We start from the raw sequence: 24,060 nt of genomic DNA, 5'->3' as shown, positions 1-24,060 counted from the left end.
GCTGAGAAAGGGGGGCCAGTTCCTGACTGTGAATGCTTTGGGAAAGCAGGAGCCCCTCTATGAACCTGACCTGGGGTCTTTCGGAGCAAAATATGCAAAGGGATATTAGTTTTGATTTTTCTCTGAGCTGAAGCTGGCTGGTAGCTGCTCATGGAAGCTGCCCAATTTTAAAGGATCCTTTGGGCTTGTAGCTAAAGGACTCTACGTGCCATTGGGGTTGTGCCAACTAATGAAATGCTCCTGAGTGCTGTCAGTGCCTCTGGCATTTGAGGAGGATGAGCTGCGATGGTCCAGATATTCTCCATGTAGACTTTCTCCTCCCCATGGCACTGGGGAGACCTGGAATGGGCAAAAGTGCCAGAGTTGGGTGGGAGCCTGCAGGCATGGGAAGGTGTTGGAGCTGGACAGTGAAAGCAGTGACGCAGAGCACATCACTGCTGTTTTCAGAGGTCAGCTCAGCTGGTGAAAGGTGGAGAAGACAAGTTGAGCAGGAGTCAGCAATGAAGACAAATCAGCCCCTGGGCTGCATCTATGGGGCATTGCTAGTGGAAATTAGGAATGTGATCATCCCACTGTGCTCAGCACTCCTCAGGCTGCACTTGGAGTTCTGTGTCCATTTCTGGTCCCCACAATTCAAAAAAAACACTGGGATGTTCCAAAGGAGGGTCATCAAGATGGTCAAAAGGCTGAAGAACCTGCCTTATGAGGAAAGACTGAAGGAGCTGGGTCTCTTCACCCTGGAGAATAAAAAGCTAAGGTTGGACCTCATCACAGTATTCCAGTGCTTAAAGGGTGGCTTCAAAGAGGACAGAGGCTCTCTCTTTGCAAGGAGCCACGTGGAGAAGAGAAGGAGCAATGGGTACAAGTTGCAGTGGGAGAGGTTTCATCTTGATATTAGAAATATATTTTTTTTTACATTGACAGCAATCAATCATTGGAGCAACCTCTCCAGGGACATGGTAGAATCCCCATCACTGGAGGTTTTCAAAAAGTGATTGGATAGGGTGCAATAATCTTATCTAGGCTCCTTTTTCCCACAAAAATTGTACCTTATAATCTTTTGATGTCCTTTCCAACCTGGGCTGTTCTATAATTCTATGATCTCCAGTATGTGGAACAGCAAAGAGGATGTGTTCATTGATGTTCAGCACGAGCAAAAGTCTTGTCCAGCCTCCTGGTGGAAAGCAGTGATAAGCTAGCGCGCCTTGGGGAAGGCATGCGTTCAGTCTCATAGGAGAAGGGTCTCTGTAAGAGTTGTCATCAGATAGATGTCTGCTCTTGGTATCTATTGCTGTCCAGGCAAATGCATATTTATTTATTTTGCTTAAGGAAAGCAAACCTTCATTCTGTTTTTATTATAAATAGCATCATCCAGTGACCACATAAGGGAATGCTTGAGCTGTGTTTGGCCGTCACTACACCCCCACAGGGCCTGCTGGCAGGAGACGAGCAGGGGCTGGAAGGACTGGACAGAGAGCTCACTCCAAAAGCAGATGGCAAGGAGTCAACAGGCACTGAGACTGCCTGCTTTGTCACCAAAAATCAAAGCAATGACTCACTTTCCTCCCTCCGTTCGGAGCGTTCGTGGAACTTTGTAACTTTGTGGATGGGAGGCCTGAAATGAGTATGTTGATATCATTTAGTATTAATGAAAATGCAAATACTTGCGTATCTATATTTCATTATATTCAGTGACATGTAATCTGGGATATGATGGGAAGCATACTTAATGTTCTCTGTGCTGGAAAATTATTCATTTTGCCACTCTTTCTTGAAGGGAAGAAGGTATATTCAGTCCAAAAGTAACCCTCAAGTCCCTCCACTTCACACCCCTAGACACATATGTCTTCCCCAGAGCTTCATTCTTTGAGCCAGAGGGAGCTGGAGGGAATGAACCAAGCCTTCTTTGGTTCAACTTTAGACCTAACTCTTTTGCAAATTAAAAAAAAAAAAAAAACAAAAACAAACAAACAAAAAAAAAAAACAACATTGAAAGGTGGTGTGAATTTAGGGAGCATGAGCTGGGCATGACTGAATACACATGCTTGTGATTTTGTAATAAACTGGAGAGATGGATTCTGAATTCCTCAGAATTAGCATTTTCCTTGGGGGGCCATCGTGGGTGGAAAGGAAGGCAGGATAACTGTTGTGCTTTGGTACTGAGTAACTCCTGGTTTTATAAGCCCAGGAGTATGTGCTCTGTCACTGCAGACATGCTTGACAGTTTCTAAATGCAGCCTTTGGGACAGGGGTTGGTTGTGGTTTGTTTTTACACACAGATGATAGATAGCACACTGTTGTAAGGATTCCCTGCCTGCAGATGCTATTGTTCCATGCTAAAGAGGTAAGATGCTGCTGTCTGATTACTACCTGTTGCTATTTAATGACAGAAAATGTCTTCATTGCTATTGAAAAGTTGTTTAAAGCTTATTGGGTTTTGCCTTTTATTTTTGTGGACAGGGACGTTTAGCAGAGCGGAGATTTGCTGAATTTGTCTTAACACATAAGAGCTGGGGGAGAGGTGCATGCTTTAATCAGTTTAGTGACTCGAGTTGATAAGAAGTTTGTGGCTGCTTCCTGAAATAGTGCGTCTCTGTCTGAGTTCGTATTGATTGCATTGAATATTTGACAAGCAGAGTTAAGAGGAATCTTTAAATGTCATCAAATCCATCTCTTAGCTCTAAGACAGGATCAGCTACTCAAATCACCCAAATCATTAACTTCTTATATGAATGTCTTCTGTAGCAGTTCAAGCCCATGTCCTATCCATGATGGATACAGAGAACATGTTCTTCCCTTCCTATCTGCAGCAGTTTCACTTACATGGAAAGCCTTATCATGTTTGGCACCAGCACCCCCACAGTCACCACCATTTCTATATTAGAAATCATGCTACTTTCTGATTTTATCATTGGGCTGTGTTTCTGATGCTTTTGACCAATCTCCCATGGCTTTTCTATGGACTTTCTCCAGATGGTCAACAAGTGGTGGCTTTGCTTGCTCGCAGCAGGCTTTTTTTTTTTTTTTTTAAATGATCTCTTTACAGAAAGTTTTTTTTCCTATTCTGTATCTCTAACTGTAAAACTATATATTTTCATTATTTGACTTCACCTTTATTTCTTACAGTATTTTACTAATTTAACAAGATCAGTTTGAATTCTAATTTATCTTCTGTCAGGCTTAAAATATTTCTGAGCTTCACTGCACCTTTAGTAACCCTCCTTTCTAGTCCATCACCCAAATTATTACTTAAAAACATTAATTAGTCATGAATCCTGGACAAAGCCATGAAGAACTCAACTCAGTGCATCCTTCTGATCTAGTACTTAAGCATGGAGAATTAGTTTTTAAATATGGTTTCCAAGCCTGTTTTACAATTTTCATCTAAACCATGTTTTCTCTGCTAGTGTAATTGTCATCTTCTTCTTCTCCTTTCCCCCAAGGTGTGTTTTCCTGCCCTAGAAAGATATTAGGTTGCTTTTGACAAGCACACACATGTTTCTTCTCATTCTCCTGCTGAGTTTTGTGCAACTGCAAATCATACATTTCACTATTTGTTCCAGCACCTCTACCAACATCAGCACAGGGCTGACATTAAGCTGACTTGCCTGTAATTCCCAGACTTTTGGATTTTGTTTTGTTCAGACTGTATACTCTCTTTTTGACCCTTCTGGAAATTCACCTGATTCCCCATGACTTTTCAGACTTAACAGCTCTAAGGTTGCTTCAGCAATTTCTCTAAAATCTTCAGGTCAGTATTTATGAGTCCCAGGCAGTTTGAAAATATCTAAACCTTAATCTAAACTCCTCAAGCCCACTTTTGGCTCTCCACTTACTCTGAAAGGAGCCCAGGGAAATTTGCTGAGCTGTAAATGTAGGTGTAGCAGACATCAACATGTAATCCACCAACTCTGCTCTATAAATAGTAGCTCTGTCCTTTAGAGATTTAAATGACCTAGACTATTTTCTGTGTAAGCATCTCCCCCATCTGACCGTGACAGATAAGCAAAACTGACAAAGTAGAATGAACGCTCAATTGTTTGAATGAGAGCTGCTTTGGTCAGAGAGAGAGCTGTTTGTTGTTCATAACTGTCATTTTAATTATTGAATAGTAGTGTCATTCACAGTGCTGCTCTGAGATGAACAAAAGATTTTGGGATGTCAGACACCTACTGATATTGTACTGGTTATCTACATACATAAAAGCTATTATGTGTGTATGTCTGTTTATCCATCATGTGCCCATATCTGTCAGTATCCAGTTTTCCTTTTTAGAAAGAAACATGCATCTACGGATGCAAAATGTTGGTGTCCCAGTTGTTCTCCCACCCCAGAATTTGGGGTCCTCCAGAAAATTTCACTCTTCTCCACTTAGCTGTTTGGAAATACAAATGCCACTTGACAGTGATTCTTGAATTGTGCTCCAAAGGAAGCAAGACCTGGGCTCAAAATGATCATCTTCTGGCCTTTCACAGTTGTGGGTTGTCTTGTTTCTCCCCAACTCTTACTGGGAAAGTCCTCTGAAGCCTTCAACTTCAAGTGGTACTGAACTAAAGCAATGGACAGGCCCAACTATCTTTGGAAGATAAAGGCCAAAGCATCAGATAAGATTGTCTTCTATTTGCCTAACTAATGAAGAGGAACTTAAGGGGATAAACTGCTCTAGAGTCTGAGATTAATGTGGCTATGATGAGCTGAAGGAAGGGATTCATTGCCTGAGAAATCCTAGGCATTTCTGAGGAAAAAAAAAAAAAAAAAAAAGGAAAAAAAAGAAAAAAAAAAGTAAAGAGAAAATGAAGAAAAACATGTGTGGATGGTGCCCCAGATGCAGCCTCACCAGTGTCAGGTGAGATCCCCAGATCCTTCCCTGCAAAGCTGCTTTCTATCTGGTCAGTGGCCCACCTCTACAGGCACATGGGGTTATTCCTCCCTTGGTGTAGGACTTGCTATTTGCCTTCATTGAATTTCAGGAGTTTCCTGTCTGTCCATTTCTCCAGACTGTCCAGGTCCCTCTGAAAAGGTCATTTGAGAAAGATCTATAATCACTTTCAGGAAATGGTTGAGCTACAGAAAGTAAATGACAGTTCGGGCATCACTGGGTGTTATTAGTGCTAAAGCATACCCTAATCAGAAACTGAGGGAACAATAATATGTCATTTTAGATTGTCACAAGATCATAATCCAGTTCATGATATCATAGAATAATAAAATATCCTGGATTGGAAAGGACCCATGAGGATCATTTAATCTATTTCCTGACTCCATGCAGGGCCACCTAAGAGTTAAACCATACATATAAGAGTGTTATACAAAGGCTTCTTGAACACTGATAATGTGTGCAAATATAGGTATGTTAGCTGCAGGGTTGTTGGGCCAAAGTGTGTTTTCTGAACAACATTTTTCTCTCTGGGAAGAAGGACTCTGAGAATTATCTGTCTCTTTGCAGTGCTACCTACAGTGTCGCAGGCTCATCTCACTTCTGTTTAAATCTGCTGCTTTCTGAAGGTGCCTGTCTCCCTCTTGTGCCTATTGAGGAAGCCTAGGGAAACTTTTCTTCTGGGTGACTCTGGGATGGTAGGACGTAGGGGTTTGTACCTTTATAATCTCCTTATACAGACAAACACCAAGTCCTTGCCCCAAGAATCTCATGATTGACACTATTCTAGACCATTCAGACTGCGCCACCCACCAGAGAATTTCTGCTACTTCTGAGATATGGGCACTGCTCATCTGCACAGTGTAAGATACTGATGTAGTTTTAACCAGAACACGGACATTTTCAACTGGAAAGTAAATACAGAAAGTTAGAAAGTAAAGCTAAATGGTCATACATTTTTCAGTGTCTACCTTAGACATTGGCAACTTTTATCTGTTAGGAAGGTGTGTAAGAAATGAGAGCTGCTTAGATTGGTTTTTCTATTAGTAATTTGGAGGTGATCCAAAGGGAAAAAAATAAGGAAGAAGTATCATGTCTAATTTATGAAGAGAGATTACAGGAATTTACCAACTGCAGGCTCAGAAAGTGCAGCAGTGATTAGTTGAGCCATGATGACCACGTAGAAATACTTGATGTGGAATAGCATTGAAAAAGGGTAGAATAATTTAAAGCATTAAACTTGAAAGTGGTAACAAATTACCAGGTAGTAACTAAAGACAGATAGGTATAAATTAAACATTAAGAGTAATCCTTGAACAATGAGATTAATCATTTTGGATAAAATGGATACTTTTAACAAGAAGCTGTCTTGTGCATAATGGAAAGCAAAATCACGTGAAGGTTGCTCTGGAGGGTCAGCTTCATCAAGTCTGTTTTTTACAGGAGGTGAGAACTGTCAAGCCTTCCTTTTATAAGCCTTTAGCTGTAGTAGTAATTAATTGTCCCTCAGATGCCTCTACTCAGCATTCGTTCCTTTAAGGTAGCCTGCATTATTGGCTGAAAATACACAAGATGAGTGTCAAAAATATAGCCAGCTGCCCACAGGGCTGAAATTCAAGTAGCCTGCAAAGAAAGTACTGTTTGTTTTGGAAACATGTAGGACAATACAGAGCAGATCAATTTTCCTTTTGCTTGTATAGAGGATGTATCTTCTCTTTTCCCGGTTCTTAACATAGAGGAGTGTGTTAACCTTGCGCAGACCTAGGATATGGGATGACTCAGGGAGCTAGTGCTGTCCTTGGAGATCTGGACTGTCATAGGGATCTGAAAGGGATCTAGGGGTTTTGGTCGACAGCAAGATGAACATGTGACAGCAGTGTGTGTCCTGGAAGCCAGGAGGGCCAACAATACCCTGGAGTGCATCAAGCATGGCATTGCTAGTCAGCCAAGGGAAGGGATTGTCCTGCTCTGCTCTATGCTGGTGTGGCCTCACCTCGACCTCTGTGTGCAGACTGGGGCACCACGGTGTAACAAGGACATAAAAACTATTAGAGTGTCCAAAGAAGGGCTGCAAAATGGTGAAGGTTCTAGAGGGCAAGACAAATAAAGAGCAGATGAGGTCCCTTGGTTTGTTGAGCCCAGAGCAGAGCAGGCTGAGGGGAGGCCTCATGGCGGCCTGCAGCTCCCTCACGAGGGGAGCGGAGGGGCAGGCGCTGAGCTCTGCTCTCTGGGGACAGCGACAGGACCTGAGGGGACAGCATGGAGCTGGGACAGGGGAGGGTCAGGCTGGGGGTTAGGGAAAGGGTCTGCACCCAGAGAACTGGGACAGGCATCCCCAGGGCAGTGGTCATGGCACCGAGCCTGATGGAGTTCAAGAAGCTCAGGGACAACGCTCTCAGACACAGGGTCTGATTTTATGTGGTCCTGTGTGGTGCCAGGAGTCAGATTTGACGGTCCTTGTGGGTTTGTTCCAGCTCAGGATATTCTGTGATTCTATGACTCAGAGAGCTGCTGCTACCCGCTGCCCTTGGAGATCTGGACTGCCATACCACATCGTTTTGTTGTATCCCTCCTGCCTCCTGGAGACAGAGGACAAGCACTTCCAGCCTTCAGTGACATCTTTAAAAGATTATGTCCTCCCAGAATCAAAACTATGGACACCACCTGTAATAAGAAATGAATTATCTCCAGACTTTTTATAGAGTTCAGTAGTTCCAGCTATTTCCAAACTGAGTACTGGCAGTATAGCAGAGAATCATTAAGAGATGCTTGTGTTGCCAGTCTTCCCCTCTCCCCCTTTCCCTTGTTCCTTTGTCTTTTCCCCTTCAGTTAAAGTTAGATTTTATTATTATATTTTTTTCAAGAATAAATACCGCACCTAAATGAATGAGGGCTGCTGAATGCAGAAGTTGATAGCAGCAGATCAGACTCTGCAATCAGTATTTTATTTAAGGAAAATAATTGAGTGGCAATTGATAATACATGACAGCTTAAGATTGCTCTAATTGCTTGGTTTCCCAGAACACTCCTAAAAGGAAAATGAATTTTTCCATTGTATGTTTCTGGTTAAATGACCCTCATGAAAATAAATCCAGAGTGAAGAATTAATAGTGCTGCAAACAAAGTGTAGAAAGAGTTGAAGTTTTTGTCATAATCTTTGCACTGTTTCTATTTTTAAAGATAGCATACCGCCTGCAATAAACTACCTTTCCTGGGGCTGGTATCAGTCAGTGTGATAGATTACAGCAACTTCCCTCACTACTCGTATTAGTTTATATACTGCAGCCCAGGGCAGCAAGTAGGAGATGCTAAAGGAAAAGTCAGTGTGTAAGATACTGAGTTTGGAGTTTGGTTATGGATTTCCATATCTCTATTAACGTAGTACTTGGGAGACCTTCTTCTTATGAACAGCTGCAAAAAAAAAAGTGTAGCTGTAAGTACTTTTTTTTTTCCTTTTTTTTTTTTTTTTAAAGGTTATGTGTCCCCAACAAGCATTCCTATTGTAAAAAAATAAAAAAATAAAAAAATAAATCATTGATTGCTGTATGAAGCCTTATATCTCCCTTCTTGCAGTTTGTCGCTGAAGAGACCCAATGGCTTACTGGAGTTGTTTGGAAGCTTATATAAAATAATGGTATAACAGAGACTAATATTTCCTGGTGGGTAGGCATCCACATCATGAACCAGTTCATGGCAATCAGATCTAATTGGTGTGTTTATTGTCCAGCTCTTGCGAAGGACTGAGTGAGCTCTTGCCCTTAAAAGCCTTTTCTCAGACAAGACAGTCGATAATTGTGTATGGACATTTCTAATCCAGTTGGTGTGGCTTTTTTTTTTTTTTTACATTTTGTGTTGTATTTCATTTTTTGCTCTCAGGGTGCCAGACCAGCAAATTTCACAAACCCTGAAGCTGTAACTTGTATTCTAATTTCTAATAGACATGCACTATTGGGAGAACCTTTCTTCTTCACTGAGCATTTCTATTTCCAGAATATGAATGCCACAATGTCAGGCATTTCATTATCTTTATTTGCATCTATTCTTTTTGGGTCTTTTATTCATTTATTATGGCACAACCTGATTACCCCATAAACAGAAATGAATTCAGCCTCAGAATAGATTCCTTAATTCAACTCCCGGGAAGGTGAGACAGATGAGTTGCCTAAAAAACCCACAGGGAATTTTTATGGCATAGCAGAAAACAGAAGCAGTGTTTCTAGCCTGCCAGCCTCTTTCATATACAGTCCAATGTGTTTGCTGGAAACACAGAAATATTGATCTTTCTTTAGTGGCAGGGTAGCTAGAAACTTGTTTGTGGGAGAGCAAAAGGTTGGGTTTGTCATTTGGGTGTAAATACGCTGTTCTGTAACATTGTTCAAATAAAGACTAAGAAGCATGTAAACAAAAGTGTGAGGTGTGACCAGCCTAATGTATTTTTGGTGTTACTGCTTCCAAATACGCATTATAATATTCCAGAGATTTGCATCATTTGTGTTAACGAAATGCAGTGACAGCAGACACTGAGCAAAGGGAATAAAACTGTGGCATTCTCCCTTCTGGAGGGCAGAGCTGTCGTTCTCCCCCATACTTGGAAAGTAGTGAAATCATCTCCCTTTTCATTTACATGTGTGTGGATCTCCCTTTAGCTTTTACCGAGTGTGGGCAACTACCTGTAAGGGGTTTCATGAGTTTTAGGGGAAGAGGAGAGAAGTGGGGATGAAGGAAGGGCAGTGCACTGCAAAATATGGAAATGCACATGCTCTTCTCCATCACAGATGAGTTTTGCTCTTCACTTTGACTTTGTTGCATAATTCCTTTGCCCCCCACACGAATGATATCTCTTGGCTTTCCAATGAGGGCCATTATTGCCTATGCCCCACCTTATGTAACCTATGTAACCATAGAACCACACGACCATAGAATTGTAGAATAATTTGGATTGGAAGTGACCTCAAAAATTATCTAATTCCAACCCCCCTGCCATGGGCAGGGACACCTCCCACTACACCAGGTTGCTCAAAGCCCCATCCAGCCTTGCCTTGAACACCTCCAGGGATGGGACATCCACAGCTTCCCTGGGCAGCCTGTGCCAGTGCCTCACCACCCTCTGAGGAAAGAATTTCTTCCTTATATCTAAGATAATATCTACCCTCTTTTAGTTTAAAACTATTACCCCTTGTCAGGCTATTTCAAATATCAAATTATCATTATCTTTATTCCATTATCTTTAAGATAAAATGGTATTGATACAACTTTTGTTGTCAAAACTCAGCAAGGCAAACCAATGTTTTTTGTTTGTTTGCCTGCCTGTTATCAGAACACATCAGTGTTCCTGCTTATCTTACACCAGAGTGATTAGCCAGGAAAAAAAAAAAGTGTGAGATTTAGGTTCTGTTTTGTGCTACTGTAGACAGAAATAGGCTGTTTCTATCTCTGCAATCTGCTAAGCCTCAAATGCTCAATTAACACCTGGTGCACGTTAGGGGCAAGTTAGATCTTAAAATTATTAGTGTATTTATTTATATAGTTACTGTTTACACTTGTGGGTGGGTTTGTGGTTGAGTATACAAGGATACAGGTGTATGTGTGGCTGTATGAATGCTCACCTATGTGCATGCATATATAAAGTCACATACTGCTGTATTAATAACTGCTGTATTTCAGTGAAATTTTGGATGTAAATTAATTTGGAGTTCAAAACCATGGTTAATAAGAAGAACTTTTGACACGATCTTTGCTACTTCATCGTACACTTCAGCTTCCTGAATATAAAGTGCGGGTATCTGTTTAAAAACAGAAATATCGATGAGGTCCTCCATTAAGTCATCTCATATTTCCAGATCTAAAGGGTTTTGAAAGGGCAAAGTATCTCTTCCTCTCATCTGTATTATTATATTTCCCTGAGACACCAATCCAGTTCTGACCTTCAGCATGGACTTGGAACTGATAAAGTACTCATGAAAGAAAATATCTGCTCTAAACGGTTTGTGATCCCTCTAAAGGGATACTGACGGGTATAGAAGATGTGGGGAATAGTGAGAGCAATGCGTGTTTGCAGGCAATCTGATCCAAATACGCAGTTGTGATGCTTCAGAGAAAGGGTGTAGTATAAAAGGTAGCTAAAAGATATTAACAAAGTACTCACAGTAACGTGCTGTTGTTCCTGCATGCTACCTTTCACACATTTTAGGTAGTACTGCAGATAATGAGACCTATTATTAATACAGGCTGTCAAGACATGTCTTCAAATATGGTTAGATGGCAAAGAGGAGAGGAGCTTTCCAGGGGAACTGCCTGTCAGACCAGCTCATGCTCAGATTGCTGCTGGTGGGAAGACATGCTTGGGGTGGTAGAGAAGGTGAGTTGGAGCCCTTATGTCCAATTCATTCAAGGACATCATTAAAATAAATAGTGACCACATCTCCGTCTGATGTGTGAGATGTCCATTAGGGTGGACAAGGGTAACTGAGCTGCAGTAAATACATTTAAATACCTTTTCTGCTCTTACCAGTCCTGCAAGAAGTTGTTCCTGACTCTTCTTCAAACGTGCAGCCATTTGGTCTTCCCACACACCAGCCTTACCCCCTTCACTACAGAGAAATTTGCTCAAACATTTGCACTTGGTATCATAGGTTGAACATATCACTGGATCATTTCTCAGGACACAAGGAATACTATTGCTAGGTGGCTGGTTCCAGGAGCTCTGTTCATCCCTGTTCAGGTTTCCTCTGCAATGTCTTCGCCTCTGCATAATGAGCTCAAGGCAGATCACTTTCCACAGCCTCACCGTTTGGCTTTTGGTGGACAGGAAGACTGTCAACGCCACATTTCTTGAGCCCACTGTCCCCAGGAAGATGTAGGATTAGCATGCTGAAGCTACACACAACTATTTTAATTATGTGGTGCGGTGTTACACTTCCCAAGATGACACCAACTGCTAAGACAACAAAACAGAGAGGAAGCACACGCAAGTGAGCAAGAGGGAGAGAGAAACTCCCCATGCTGGCTGTTGTACAGTCCCAGAGGAGATCTAACTCAGTATGTAATTGCTGTTCTGGATAGCTTCTGCCCTCAAAACAATTTTCTGTTGGTCTGCTGTTGCTTAGGCTGAATCAGTTTGATTTATAGAATGTCATTTTTTTCTCCCCAGCCATAGACAAGAGAAAAATATTTGTTGAAAGGTTTTTGCAGCAAGATTTAGTTTTTGCCCATCTAGCATCAGAGAAGCTTGCTGACTTTTTATATGAGCTTTTTCCTTTCCCTTCTTTCCCCTAACTCTAAGAAGAGAATGGGGATAGATGCTTTGATTAGACTTGCAGCATAGTTTGGGTCAGTGATACACACATACTGGACCACAGGATAAGAGACATCCCACAGATGGGAAAATATATGTGGAACATCTCAGCATCTTGTTGGTAGAGCATGCCAAACTCTACAAAGTGTTGGGTTTTTGTATTTCCCTTCCCTTCCCTTCCCTTCCCTTCCCTTCCCTTCCCTTCCCTTCCCTTCCCTTCCCTTCCCTTCCCTTCCCTTCCCTTCCCTTCCCTTCCCTTCCCTTCCCTTCCCTTCCCTTCCCTTCCCTTCCCTTCCCTTCCCTTCCCTTCCCTTCCCTTCCCTTCCCTTCGCCTTCCCTTTCAACAAGCACTAGGGTTTTTTGTTTTTGTCAGCTTTTGCAAGCCAGAAATGCAGACATGAACATTATATTGCTTCTTTCAGAATCTCCTTCAGATTTATTTTATAGCCCTCCTGGCTGCTTGTTGCAGAGTGGTTGGTGAGGCAGAATCGGACCTGACTAGTAAAATTCAGTACCGCCTAAATATTGAGCCAGCAATTAATTTAGATGTTAATTTGTAGTCCTGTAAAAGATGGATGGATGGTTTGTGAGCACACACGCGTGCACACGTGCTAAATAGAATAGACCACGGATATTTCTGATCCCATTTTTTACACAGACCTAAGGCAAACATCCTTAGAAGCACGCGTGACTCTTCCCTTGCGGACCCGAGCTGACATTGATAAAGGGTTCTGGAATCTGGCTAAGTGTGAGAGAGAAAAAACTGACAGCACATGCTCTTTTTGTATCCTTTTGCGGAGAGCATGTTTCCCCTCTCTGGTTTATTTAGTGTTGTTCTCATGGCTGGAATACAGGAGTGTCCTTAGAATACGATTAAGGTCAGGGCTGTGTTCAAAGTTTTTAGTGTCAGTAAATCTTCACCCCATTAGCTGCAAGAGTGGAAGTGGGGGCAGGTTTACTTATTTGCTGTCTTGTTGAATATCTCAGTAATGTGCATTCTGTGGGGAAATGGGCTGCTGGGATTTATGATTAGGTTGTTCCCATCTTGGGAACAATGTCTGAATTTTACGACCCAACTTGTTCCCAGATTCATTTTTTCTTTAAATGTTGAAATTATGGTTTCACTAAAGTAAAAAATGGGAAATGTAAATTTATCTGCAAACTCATATTTCCAAAAGTTTCTGTACAACAGTTGGAATTTCAGAAATTTTCCAAATTTCAAGTACTTTGCAGTGACATTATTCACGTACCAACTCAGGTGAAATTACTCAAACAATCCTTTCATTTTATCCAAGTACCTTCTGTTAGGAAGTTTTGAAACAAATTTTCTCGGGCTTGAGTTAATCCTCCAGTTCTTTAGGGTCCCAAACTCTTATAATTCTCTGGTTTTCTCATCCTTGTGTCTTGTTATTTGGCACTTCGCTATTTTCTTTTTGGTCATCTTTAGCTCTTGATATTTCTTCTCATCATCTCTAACTGCACTGATGATTTTTCTTACTGTGTTTCACTCTGACCACATAAAATCCAGTATACTAATCTGTATGTTGGATATCTCCTTTGGAAAAAAAATAAATATATATATATTTATATATTTAGATGAACAATTTACTATCTCTTGCTGCTGAATATAGGGTGTGAATTGTTGCCAAGCATGAAAGGCTGGTGTTGATTAAAATCCAGAAGCTCTAGCCTTGTTAGCTGGCAGGGAGGACACATTTTTGGAAGAGTAGCTGGCTGTTGTCCTCCAGTTTTGGTGGAGTCAAAGGGATTTATGAGGAGCTCTATTTCACTCTGAATTCTGCATATCATGTGCAAAGTTGGGAAACTAATGCAATTTGATTTTTACAAACAAACTCTGATGCCTGGCAAGTTCAGAGGAACTTCATGATAGAGTTAACCTGGCAAGAAGGAATGGGAACATAGCTGCAAGGTATATGACATTATAGAAGATCTTTATTTCTAGATATTTTGTTCTTTTTTATTATTATTATTCTTTTTTCTTTTGTTATGCTTACATATATCAGGTGCTTGGAAACTTCACATTGCCAGGTTAAATTATTCAACAGATTCCTTGCTTCAGGTCAGATCGCTTTGTTCTCTGTGCTTTACAACCACCTCTGTTTGTTTTTTTCTTAAATACAGTAGTCACATTTCTTCCTTCCTAACAACTCAAGGGCTGGTTTTAACTAATGCATATTTACTGAACAATATTTTTAAGCATTGTTACAATGTTTTGAAAGGGATCTATACGCTGCAGCAGCAGATGGCTGGTTCATCTCAAGTACCTGAATAAAAATGACAAATCTGAAACAGCACAGTTCATATACAGTATTGAATTTCCTTTCTTCTTACCTTTCCTATCATAATATCCCAGGATCAGCAGGCAGACGGCCCAGCTCCTTGCAGTTAAATTAGCTGAGGTAGACCCTGTGGGGAGTCAGTATATCATCAGATCTTTCTTAGACCAAATTGCCTGCATGGTTTATTCCAATGGAAATGCAGAGTGGGGGTACAGTTCAATATGTTACCATAGCCTCCATCTAACCAAATGTATATGCAAATAAGTGTTCATGGGTTTTAGGCTGTGTTCATTTAAAGTGTTTACAAGAAGCAGAGCAGAACAAAACAGACTAACTGAAGGGTGGAAAGAATTTTGTTTATGTTGCTTGTAACAGAAACCAAAGACTGATGTCAGTGGCGATTTATCCAAGAGAGACAAATGAGCACTCTGGGCTTTTATTTTTTATTTTTTTTAGTATTATTTTTCTTTGATTAATTTTTCTTTAGCTGTCTTTTACTAAGCAGTTAAATGAGAGCAGAACAACACATTAAATTTAATTCTTGATTCTTCACATTTTAGTAAACTTTAGTTTTCTCCTCACAAATATTTTTATAAGAAACCAAACAACTCCCCCACCCATAAAATCATAACTAATTTCTCCTCATTTCCTGGCAATGATTTATGACCACAGTGCTCAAGTGCAATCCAAGTTACTTAAACATCATTGCTTTACAAAATATTCTCCAGTATTTACAAGTTATGAATAATACCATACATAATTAAAGCTTCATTATGTTTGACAAGTGAATCAATGAAGTGCATTTTGTGATGCATAACTCAGTCTTTGTTTGAGGATTTTGTAGTATTGTTTAGTTTAGTTTAGTTTAGTGGTTTTTTTTATGATTTGTTTTATTATGATTTTTCAGTTTTTAATATATTTTGTTTCTCCTACTTCTTCGAATATTCAACAATTTGGTGTATTCAGGAATTCACAACACAACTCACAGGCTTTATTGTAAATGAATATGATTGAATGTGATTCTACTGCATTTTATGATTAAATGTTATGCTACTTACATTCTCATATCAAACATCAGAAGGATGTGTATTCATTTTGCTCCATTTTCTAAATTTATCCTTAAGGATTCTTAGGATCCTTTTAAAGTGGAATGGAAACAATCTGACTTTTTGGCATGATGGACTAGAGTTGCAACAGGACCCAGGCAGATAAATGAATTACTGTGTAATTAGAATTTTGGGCATTGGAGCAGGCTCCCCAGGGCAGTGGTCATGGCACTGAGCTTGATGGAGTTCAAAAAGTGTTGGGACAATGCTCTCAGACATAAGGTCTGATTTTTAGGTGGTCCTGTGTGGAGCCATGGGTTGGACTTAATGATCCTTGTGGATCCCTTCCAATTCGGGATATTCTGTAATTCTAGTGTTGGGAGAAGCACATTCTTCAGAAATACTTCCAGGGTTTCAGAAAACATCTTGGTCTTAGATCTTGTGGTAGGCGTGTCTTGATGCCTCTCTGTAGTGAAGTTTTAATGGTGCTGCCTTTCTTGAGCTTGTGCATATTTTGATTTTGTAGTCCTTGATTTATCCAGCAAGTTGGTTCCTTGAATGAACTAAAGAAATCTGGTTTGCTTTGCTTTGTATGCGTTGTTTGGATTTTATTTTATTTTATTTTATTTTATTTTATTTTATTTTATTTTATTTTATTTTATTTTATTTTATTTTATTTTATATTTTATTTTATTTTTGTTATCCATCAGCTTGTGAGATATTTCTAAGATGGGTACACTCTAATAGAGATTGGTTCTCTATTTTGGATTCTCTGGTGTCTAACAGTCAAGTTTTCTTCAAACCCAGTTCTCTCATTTTTTCCATGAATATTTTAGACAATATGTTTGCGCCGCTCTGTCAGATATGATTGCAATCTGCCAATTTTAAAGATTTTAAAGTGTTGGGGAGTGGTGGAGGGGTGTGAGAGGGTGGAAGAAAATGGGGGAAAGACAGGCCAGGAGGCCATGAGACCTGGTGACAAAGAACACAGAGAAGGACGAGTTAATGCCTTCTTCAGCTTCCTCTTTACTGATAAGATTGGTCTTCAGATGTCCCTGGGAGGGAAATTATGGAGCAAGGAATACTTGTGGTGGTAGAAGATCAGGACAGGGAGCATTTATACAAACTGGACCTACCAAAGTCCATGGGACCTGAATGGATACAACTACAAGCATTACAGGAGCTTACCAATGTCATTGCGAGGCCACTCTTGATTATCTTTGAAGGGTGGCAATCAAGGGATGTTCCCAAGGACTGAAAGAAAGCAAATGTAACTGACTAACCTGGTACCTTCCACCATGTGATAACTGTCTTGGTGTGAGAGTGGAGAACAATATTTATTGCTTATCTTGACTTTAGGGTAGAGCTTTTCAATACCAGGTAGTTTTTCAGAAATTCAGAGCATCCTCGACAAGCTGGAGAAATGTTCCTTGATAAAAATCCCTTGATGTAAAGAAACTGGAAATGGCAAGTCATGCTCATGGGGAGGAGCAACTCTAGGCACCAGTACAGACTGGGGACTGATACTGTATGAAAAGTGACTTTGCAGAAAAGGACCTGGGAGTCCTGGTGGGTGACAAGTTGACCTTGATCCAGAAATGCACTGTTTAAGCAAAGATGGCCAGCAGAATCCTGGAGGGCTGGGTCCAGTACAAGGCGGACATGGAGATATGCAAAAACCAGGGAGCACGGCATTGAGCAACTGGCTTTGATGGCTCTGATAAAAGGTTGCTGGACTTACTGATTCTAGAAGTTCTTGCCAACCTCAGTGTTTCTCTGATTCTGTTATTTGTACAGCTAAACAAAATGCATCTTGCTTGAATGCCTTTTTTTTTTTCCCCTCCTATGTTAATGTTGCCTTGCTGGTAGTGCATTTAGCAGCATCTACATTATTATGTCTATTATTGCTAGGTTAATTGTTTTTGTAAAAGCTAGTATCATAAGAAGTCAACATATGCTCACATTTGGTTTTATATATGTAAGTATTCTGATACTAAGGAAACAAACTCTCTGGGGTTTGCTGTGTTGGAACTAGGAAAATTCTGTGTTGAATTTAGCAACTTGTTTTTTACATTTCTAAAGGTAAAAATGAATACATTTGTCAAACAGGTCCTGACTTTTTGATTTCTAAACTGTCGTACCAATGAAGAGATTTCAAATTCAGTGAGTTTTTGATCAGATCTCCATCAATTTACAAATAGTATTTTACCAGACAAATGTTATACAGAAAATGAGCTTCTTTTTAAGAATCTGCACTCCAGGATGAATGGCTTGCACCATAATATCTTTCTTGCACCAAAAATATCTTTCTAAAAAAGATATTTTTGGGTGTAGTGCAGTTGACTTTATTGTTGCTTTTTCACTCTTAGCACTCCACAATTCTGAAAAGCAACTGTATAATCTGATCATTCTGCTTGTTCCTTATAGAAAGTTCAAGTCAGCTGGCTGACATAGATCCAGGAAACCATGGCTTTGTTTAAATTTTTTTTTTGGTTTACTATAGGAGCATTGTAACTTTTTCTTTTAATTCTACATGGACAATTTTTTCCTTTTTGTTTTGTTTTGCTTTGTTTTGTTTTGTTTTGTTTTTCTTTGCCACACTTGACTGCTGGACATATCTTTTATGCTTGTATATTGCCCATTCATTGATGTTTGACTTTCTGTCTTTTCAGAGTGACATGTTGGATGTGAACCAGATCATTAAAGACCTGGCCTCCATGGTGCATGAGCAAGGAGACACAATAGGTAGGTATCACTGTTAAGGTATGGGCTTTGTTTCCCTCCTATTCCACTCCAATGTGATGTTGTGTGTCCCCTCACAAGAAATGTTTTGTTGATGCTGTGATTATTTGTCCTGTGTTTTGTGCATTTTGTACAGCCAGTGATGTTTTGATCTGACAAGATGCCCTATGCAATAGAGTCCTCATATTCAGGATAGTTAGCTGATACACTTAGCATAAAATAGATTTTGCAGTGAAATTAATTCATTCACTTTTGGCTGTAACAAGGAAGCTGAAGAGATGTAGTATTAACTAGTAATTCTTCCTCTCTCTCTGGAATTGTAATTAGAAAACAACAATAGTAGTAGCAGTTACTGTTATGATTATTGATGGTGGTGAAGAAAATTTAACAGCTTGCTTCTCCTAAATAGAAATTTCTATCCTGATTAATCTACCCGATTAAATCTACAGTACTCTAACAGTACTCTAACATTATGATATATACACACGCACAGTCTGAAGCTTCTGGCCATTAGCTGACCTCCTCTTGCTCTCTAGCTACCAGTGGCTGAGAACACTGTGGAGAAATCTTGGGAATGGAAGAGATGAGAGAAGCCCCTAGTATTATCTTCAACAACAGCCCATCTCTGACCACCACCAATCTTTTCAAGGAGGGATAAGACATAGTAGATCTGCTCCTTTTAAATTCCCTCTGACCTTTTTCTTTCCCTGTTGCAGCTTCTGATACAGCTAAGAATGATTGGCTGTTTTTCTGTGCCTCTATTTTTTTTTTTCCTGTTTTGTATGTATGATGATACTGTGCAATTCAGCAGCAATTTCCAGTTCCGAATTTGAGAGCTCAGAGTCCTAAAGCCATGATGAGGGACCTAAACACCAGAGAAACAAGATTTGTGAGGATATTGCTAACCTACAGTGCTCTTACCTGCTCCTAGATGTGGAATTCTTACCAGAGCTCATGGGAGCTGGATCAAATCCTAAGGCAGCTATATGTAAATCATAGAAGAAGAAAATCTTCTCTGCTGTTTATTAATCACTCTGGATTTCTTTGCCAAGCTCATACCTTTGCAAGTTCCCATTAGCATCAGATACCTCCTTTCACACTTCAGATGAGCTGGCTGCATTCCACTGAGAAACACCACACCGGTTCACAAGTGCAGAATAAAATCAAGATAATATCCCAAACCAATTCTTTATTACATTTTTTATTTTTAATGCTTGTTGAACAGCTTGGTTTTTGTACGTGTATAACTTTGGAGCCTGATTCATTTCCAAAAAGTACTTCAGATGCTAATGCCTTGAGGAACATGACAACCTACATCAGTTAGCTTCAAGATCCTATGATTCTATGACTGTGGGTGATGTAGTGACTATGACAGTGTGGTTGATGTAGTCTACCTAGACTTCAGCAAAGCCTTTGACACGGTTTCCCACAGTATTCTCCTGTGGAAACTGGATGCCTGTGGCCTGAACAGGTACACTCTTCTCTGGGTCAAGATCTGGCTGGAGGGAGGTGTCCAGCAGGTAGTGGTTAATGGAGTTAAGTCTATCTGGCATCCTGTTACAAGTGGTGTCCCCCAGGGGTCGGTACTGGGTCTATTTGTTTAATATCGGTATCTGTAGAAGAGAAGGCTCAAGAGAGACCTCATTGCACTCCACAACTTCCTGAAGGGAGGCTGTGATGAGGAGAGGGTCGGCCTCTTCTCCCAGATAACTAATGATAGAACTCAAGGAAATGGCCACAAGTTGTGCCTGGGGAGATTTAGATTAGATATCAGGAAAAAAAAATCTCTCAAAGAGTGGTCAGGTACTGGAATGGCCTGCCCAGGGAGGTGGTGGAGTCACCGTCCCTCACAGTGCTCAAGAAGCGCCTGGATGAGGTGCTACAATTTACTAGCGTAATGGGTAGTATTGGTGATAGGAGGATGGTTGGACTAGATGATCTTGTAGGTACTTTCCAACCCTGTGGTTCTATGATTCTATCCTTGTAAACCATTTTCTTAAGGCAAATGGTTTCTTTATTATTATTTCAAGACATTGTGCATGCATAGGAGTGGTCCCAGTATTATGTTGCCCGTGAGAAAGTTAGATTAAGTAGGGTGTTTGGGTTTTAAGCCACCATGAGTGTTTTTTTCTTCTCATTTCACTGCAACATATTTATTTGTGTAGCTTCTTCAGTATCTTTTCACTGTGGAAGCTAGTCAAGGTATCTTTCCAAGCAGTTGCTGAAAGGTCCCACTGTTTATCTTTGGACATTCATATTGCACAAATATAAGTGAGACTAAGAATCAGAAGGTAAAGGGAGTTGAAACCTCCCAGTGAACATTCAGCAGCAGTGAGGATAAGGGACAGTTCTCTTGACACTTGCTTTATTTTTTTAATGCATTCCTCTAACATGCATGAAGTGAAAGTTGTGTTTGTGTTCATTCAGAAGACACAGAATAAATATGTATCCAGGAAATCTGAGGTGTATCACTTGGCAAAACACAGACAGGGCTGTAGAGCAAACGACTCTTGTTCACCCTGAGCTGGGCAGAATAAATGGGAAGAGCTTGTCTGATCTATGCATAGCACAGGAAGAATAACACGTACTTCTTATAAAAACCTAAAAGTTTTGCTCCTGTGTGGGCCATTTCCTTAATGGGAATGTGCATAACACTCTCTAGAGTGGAAAGCAATTTCTGTCAGGCAGAGAGGAAATAGATGAGGGGAAATGCAGAGTTGGGGCAGCAAGTCTGTTATGTTTTGTTTTGTGCAAATGCCTATGTTCCTTGTCACGGCATCTTTTTGATAAGAATATTTAACAAAACATTATAGTGTCAGTGAGTACAAGCCTCAAAATCAAAACCAGATAGTGGTGTAGGTTTCCTTTGAATTAGCAGAACAAGTCTTTTCAACACATATTTACAAGAGCTCTTGGCAAAAGCATCAATGTGAAGCTTCATCACAAATACAGGGAATGGGACATCTCCTTCTCCCCTAGCCAAATTCCATCTCATCCACTTTCTATCCCAGTCTCAGTCCAGCTTTCTTTAATTTCTTTGTTTACACAGGACTGAAATGCTTATGCAAAAGCTCAGCAACCCTTTTCAGCTTATTTGGGGGACAAGGACCCCCAAAGAGGGAACACAAAATCTGGAATGGAAGCCTACAAACAATTTTTGGGGATACTTCAGAAGAGACTTGGCGATCTGAAGCACAAATGGCAAGATATTTGCAACATAGTGAGGCAAAAACTTGAGGAGCATCAAAAAGCTGTCTGGGGTTGGGTTGTCTCCTCAGCTGAAGTTTACTATCATGGTAACAAATGGTTCTTCAGCTAAAGCATCCATGGCAAGGATTAAGGAGTTGGCACTGTGAGAATTACATTGGGGGTGACTGCTAGAGCAACAGTAACTCCCTTCCATGCTCACAGATGGCCACTCAACTAAACTACAAGTGCCTCAACAGCTGGAACATTCCCAGTGTTTCTCACTGAATGTCATTATTTTACGAGTGCATGCCTGTCCTTCCGCTGGCCATGCTAGGATAAATAGACATAGTTCCATGAAATAGGATTATTATTGATGTTAGGGAGAATCCTTAAATTTCCATTTCCTCTGAAGTATGTGTTAATGACACAGTATTTGTATTAGTACCTGATAAAGGCATGGGCATATTTATTTGCCTTTGTAGGCTCCTGTTTATGTTGTAACAGAGAATAAAGATGACCTGAACAACACAGTCATTGCATTGTTTTTGACTATGGCAAAAGAAAGTACCATTTTTTTTGTTTGTTTTTGTTTGTTTGTTTGTTTTCATTGCAAAGAGCTCTTTTTCTCTCCTACCTCTGTATGGAACCTTACTAATTATACCAAAGCAAGGTGCAAGATCTACATCCCTCATCTAAACTTTCCTAATTCAAATTTCACTGCTCACAGCTCCATCACATTTCTCAAAGCCACAAAGACCCACGTTGTTCTTCATAAATTTGGAACTTCTCTCATAAATTTGGAACATTTTATACATTTAGAAAAGGCACATTTCTTCTGGTGTTGGACAATTTTGGAACCAACCTTCTGTCGGTGCGTCTGTAACCTTCCCACCTCCCTAAAATGTTGAGAGACTGGCCGCCTATTTTAAGATTACAGCAGCAGGGATATGGGAATTGATTTACCAGTTCTCTACTTCTCTGTCCAGGCAAAATGGGTGCAGAGTAATGTTTGCAAAGCAAATCCCACTGGCTGGAAGAAAACCCTACTGCATCAAAGAAAAGACGTTCTCTGACTTTCTTTTTCTTCCACTGCTTCAGGTTTAGATCTTCATGTTAGTAATGTTTCATGTCACTCTTGAAGTCTGTGCATTTTATACTTGCAAATAATAAGGTGAAAATAGGGTGAAACTTTAAGTGGGTGCTCCCTCACTTTTGCAGACATTGTTACACGGTATCTCTCAGGCTAGAACCCACAGACCTGACAAGATAAATATAAACATGGCAGCTGGTGCTTTCCTTCAGTCTAGGAAGAACTTCATGATGGGGTCAATATATTCAGTCCTCGAGCAATGCTAGTGTTTGCTGACATACCACGTTGTCAGTTATTGCTCGATGATAATAATAAACCTCCTTCAACGTAAGTATATTTGCGTGAATGCAAATTCCAAAAACTTTGGAAGCTTTTGAATGGTGGTTTGTGTGTTTTGTTTTTGTTTTTTCCTTTCTTTTTGCTCAGTTTTGTTGCTTGCAATAATTTACCATAATTGCCTTTTTGACCTGAAGGCTAGTTTAACATGTAGACACTGTCAAGAGTCAAGAGGTCATCTTTGCATACATGTGCTGCAGACTGACTGCCTGGATGACATGACAAAGAGTCTGTTGTCAAATGCACTAACGCAAGCCAAGTAGGGAAATTATTCAACTGGATCCTTAACTAAACTCTCCTGAGTTATGTGTCTCAGTTGGGACATCTGCAGAAAATGAACACATCTTGAGAGTGGTCCCTGAATACCTGAATGTAACAGCTCTAATATCTACGTTGTTGAAAGCGATCTGCAAAGTCTCTCATTTGGTTAAGTCTCCTAAGTGATCTCAGAGGAGACCATTATGTGAATGAGTTCGTTTATGTTCTTATTGGTTCCTGATGAATTGGGAAATCTCTCAGCTGTCTTGCTTTCAGTCGTTTGTGGCAGCACAGAGTTACGTGTTGGTACAGAGCACAGCCCATGCAGTGGGGTATTTCTGAATCAGGGACTTCAAATGAAATAAACACTTCCCATTTCTTCAAAGAAACCTCCAGTTTCCTTGTGCATCCTGGGTATACCTCCTGTTCTGTTATCAATCGAATGAAGGTTTCATGTAAACTATCCCAAATGCTAAAATTCCATAGTATTGTTACCCTTAATTGACTTGTAGGCAATAATCCTAAGGGCACAGTGCTTTGTATACTGCTGCTCTTGCTCTCTGGACTGCAGTATAATCATCTCCACTATCACTATCACAAGTCCCTGGACTTGGATGCCTCTGAAGAGCCTGTAATGTGTTCTGTTTCATGTTATGCACAGGTTGTTGTCCATTGCTACAAATGAATTGCTGGAATCAGGGGTGGGCTAGCATGACCTTCTCTGACCAACTCATTTCACTCAAGATAATGGCAGCATAAAAATCAGGATGAGCTTTTGTGCTTCTTTCCTGTTTCTGCTCTCTGTGAGCGTGAGGTTTTTTTCTCTTCCCTTATGTGTGGACTTTTACATTCAGCTTTATTGCAGACTGCTAGTAAGACAGCACATGCTGGCTTATAAGGGAAAGAATAATGGGTAACTCTAGATTTGT

General features: G+C 40.3%; 1 protein-coding gene across 3 annotated transcripts in view; it reads left to right on the top strand.

Annotated features, from left to right (window-relative positions):
• Positions 1-24,060, top strand: part of TSNARE1 (t-SNARE domain containing 1) — a 454,966-nt gene that overhangs the window by 259,687 nt on the left and 171,219 nt on the right. For all 3 annotated transcript variants that reach the window (XM_068672755.1, XM_068672754.1, XM_068672756.1), the window contains one exon: positions 18,189-18,261. In XM_068672755.1, the coding sequence (XP_068528856.1) occupies positions 18,189-18,261 (73 nt within the window). The remainder of the gene's footprint in view (positions 1-18,188; positions 18,262-24,060) is intronic.

Source organism: Anas acuta, chromosome 2 (assembly GCF_963932015.1).
Source record: "Anas acuta chromosome 2, bAnaAcu1.1, whole genome shotgun sequence".
Taxonomy (NCBI): Eukaryota; Metazoa; Chordata; class Aves; order Anseriformes; family Anatidae; genus Anas; species Anas acuta.
This window is presented reverse-complemented; position numbering and strand designations above follow the sequence as displayed.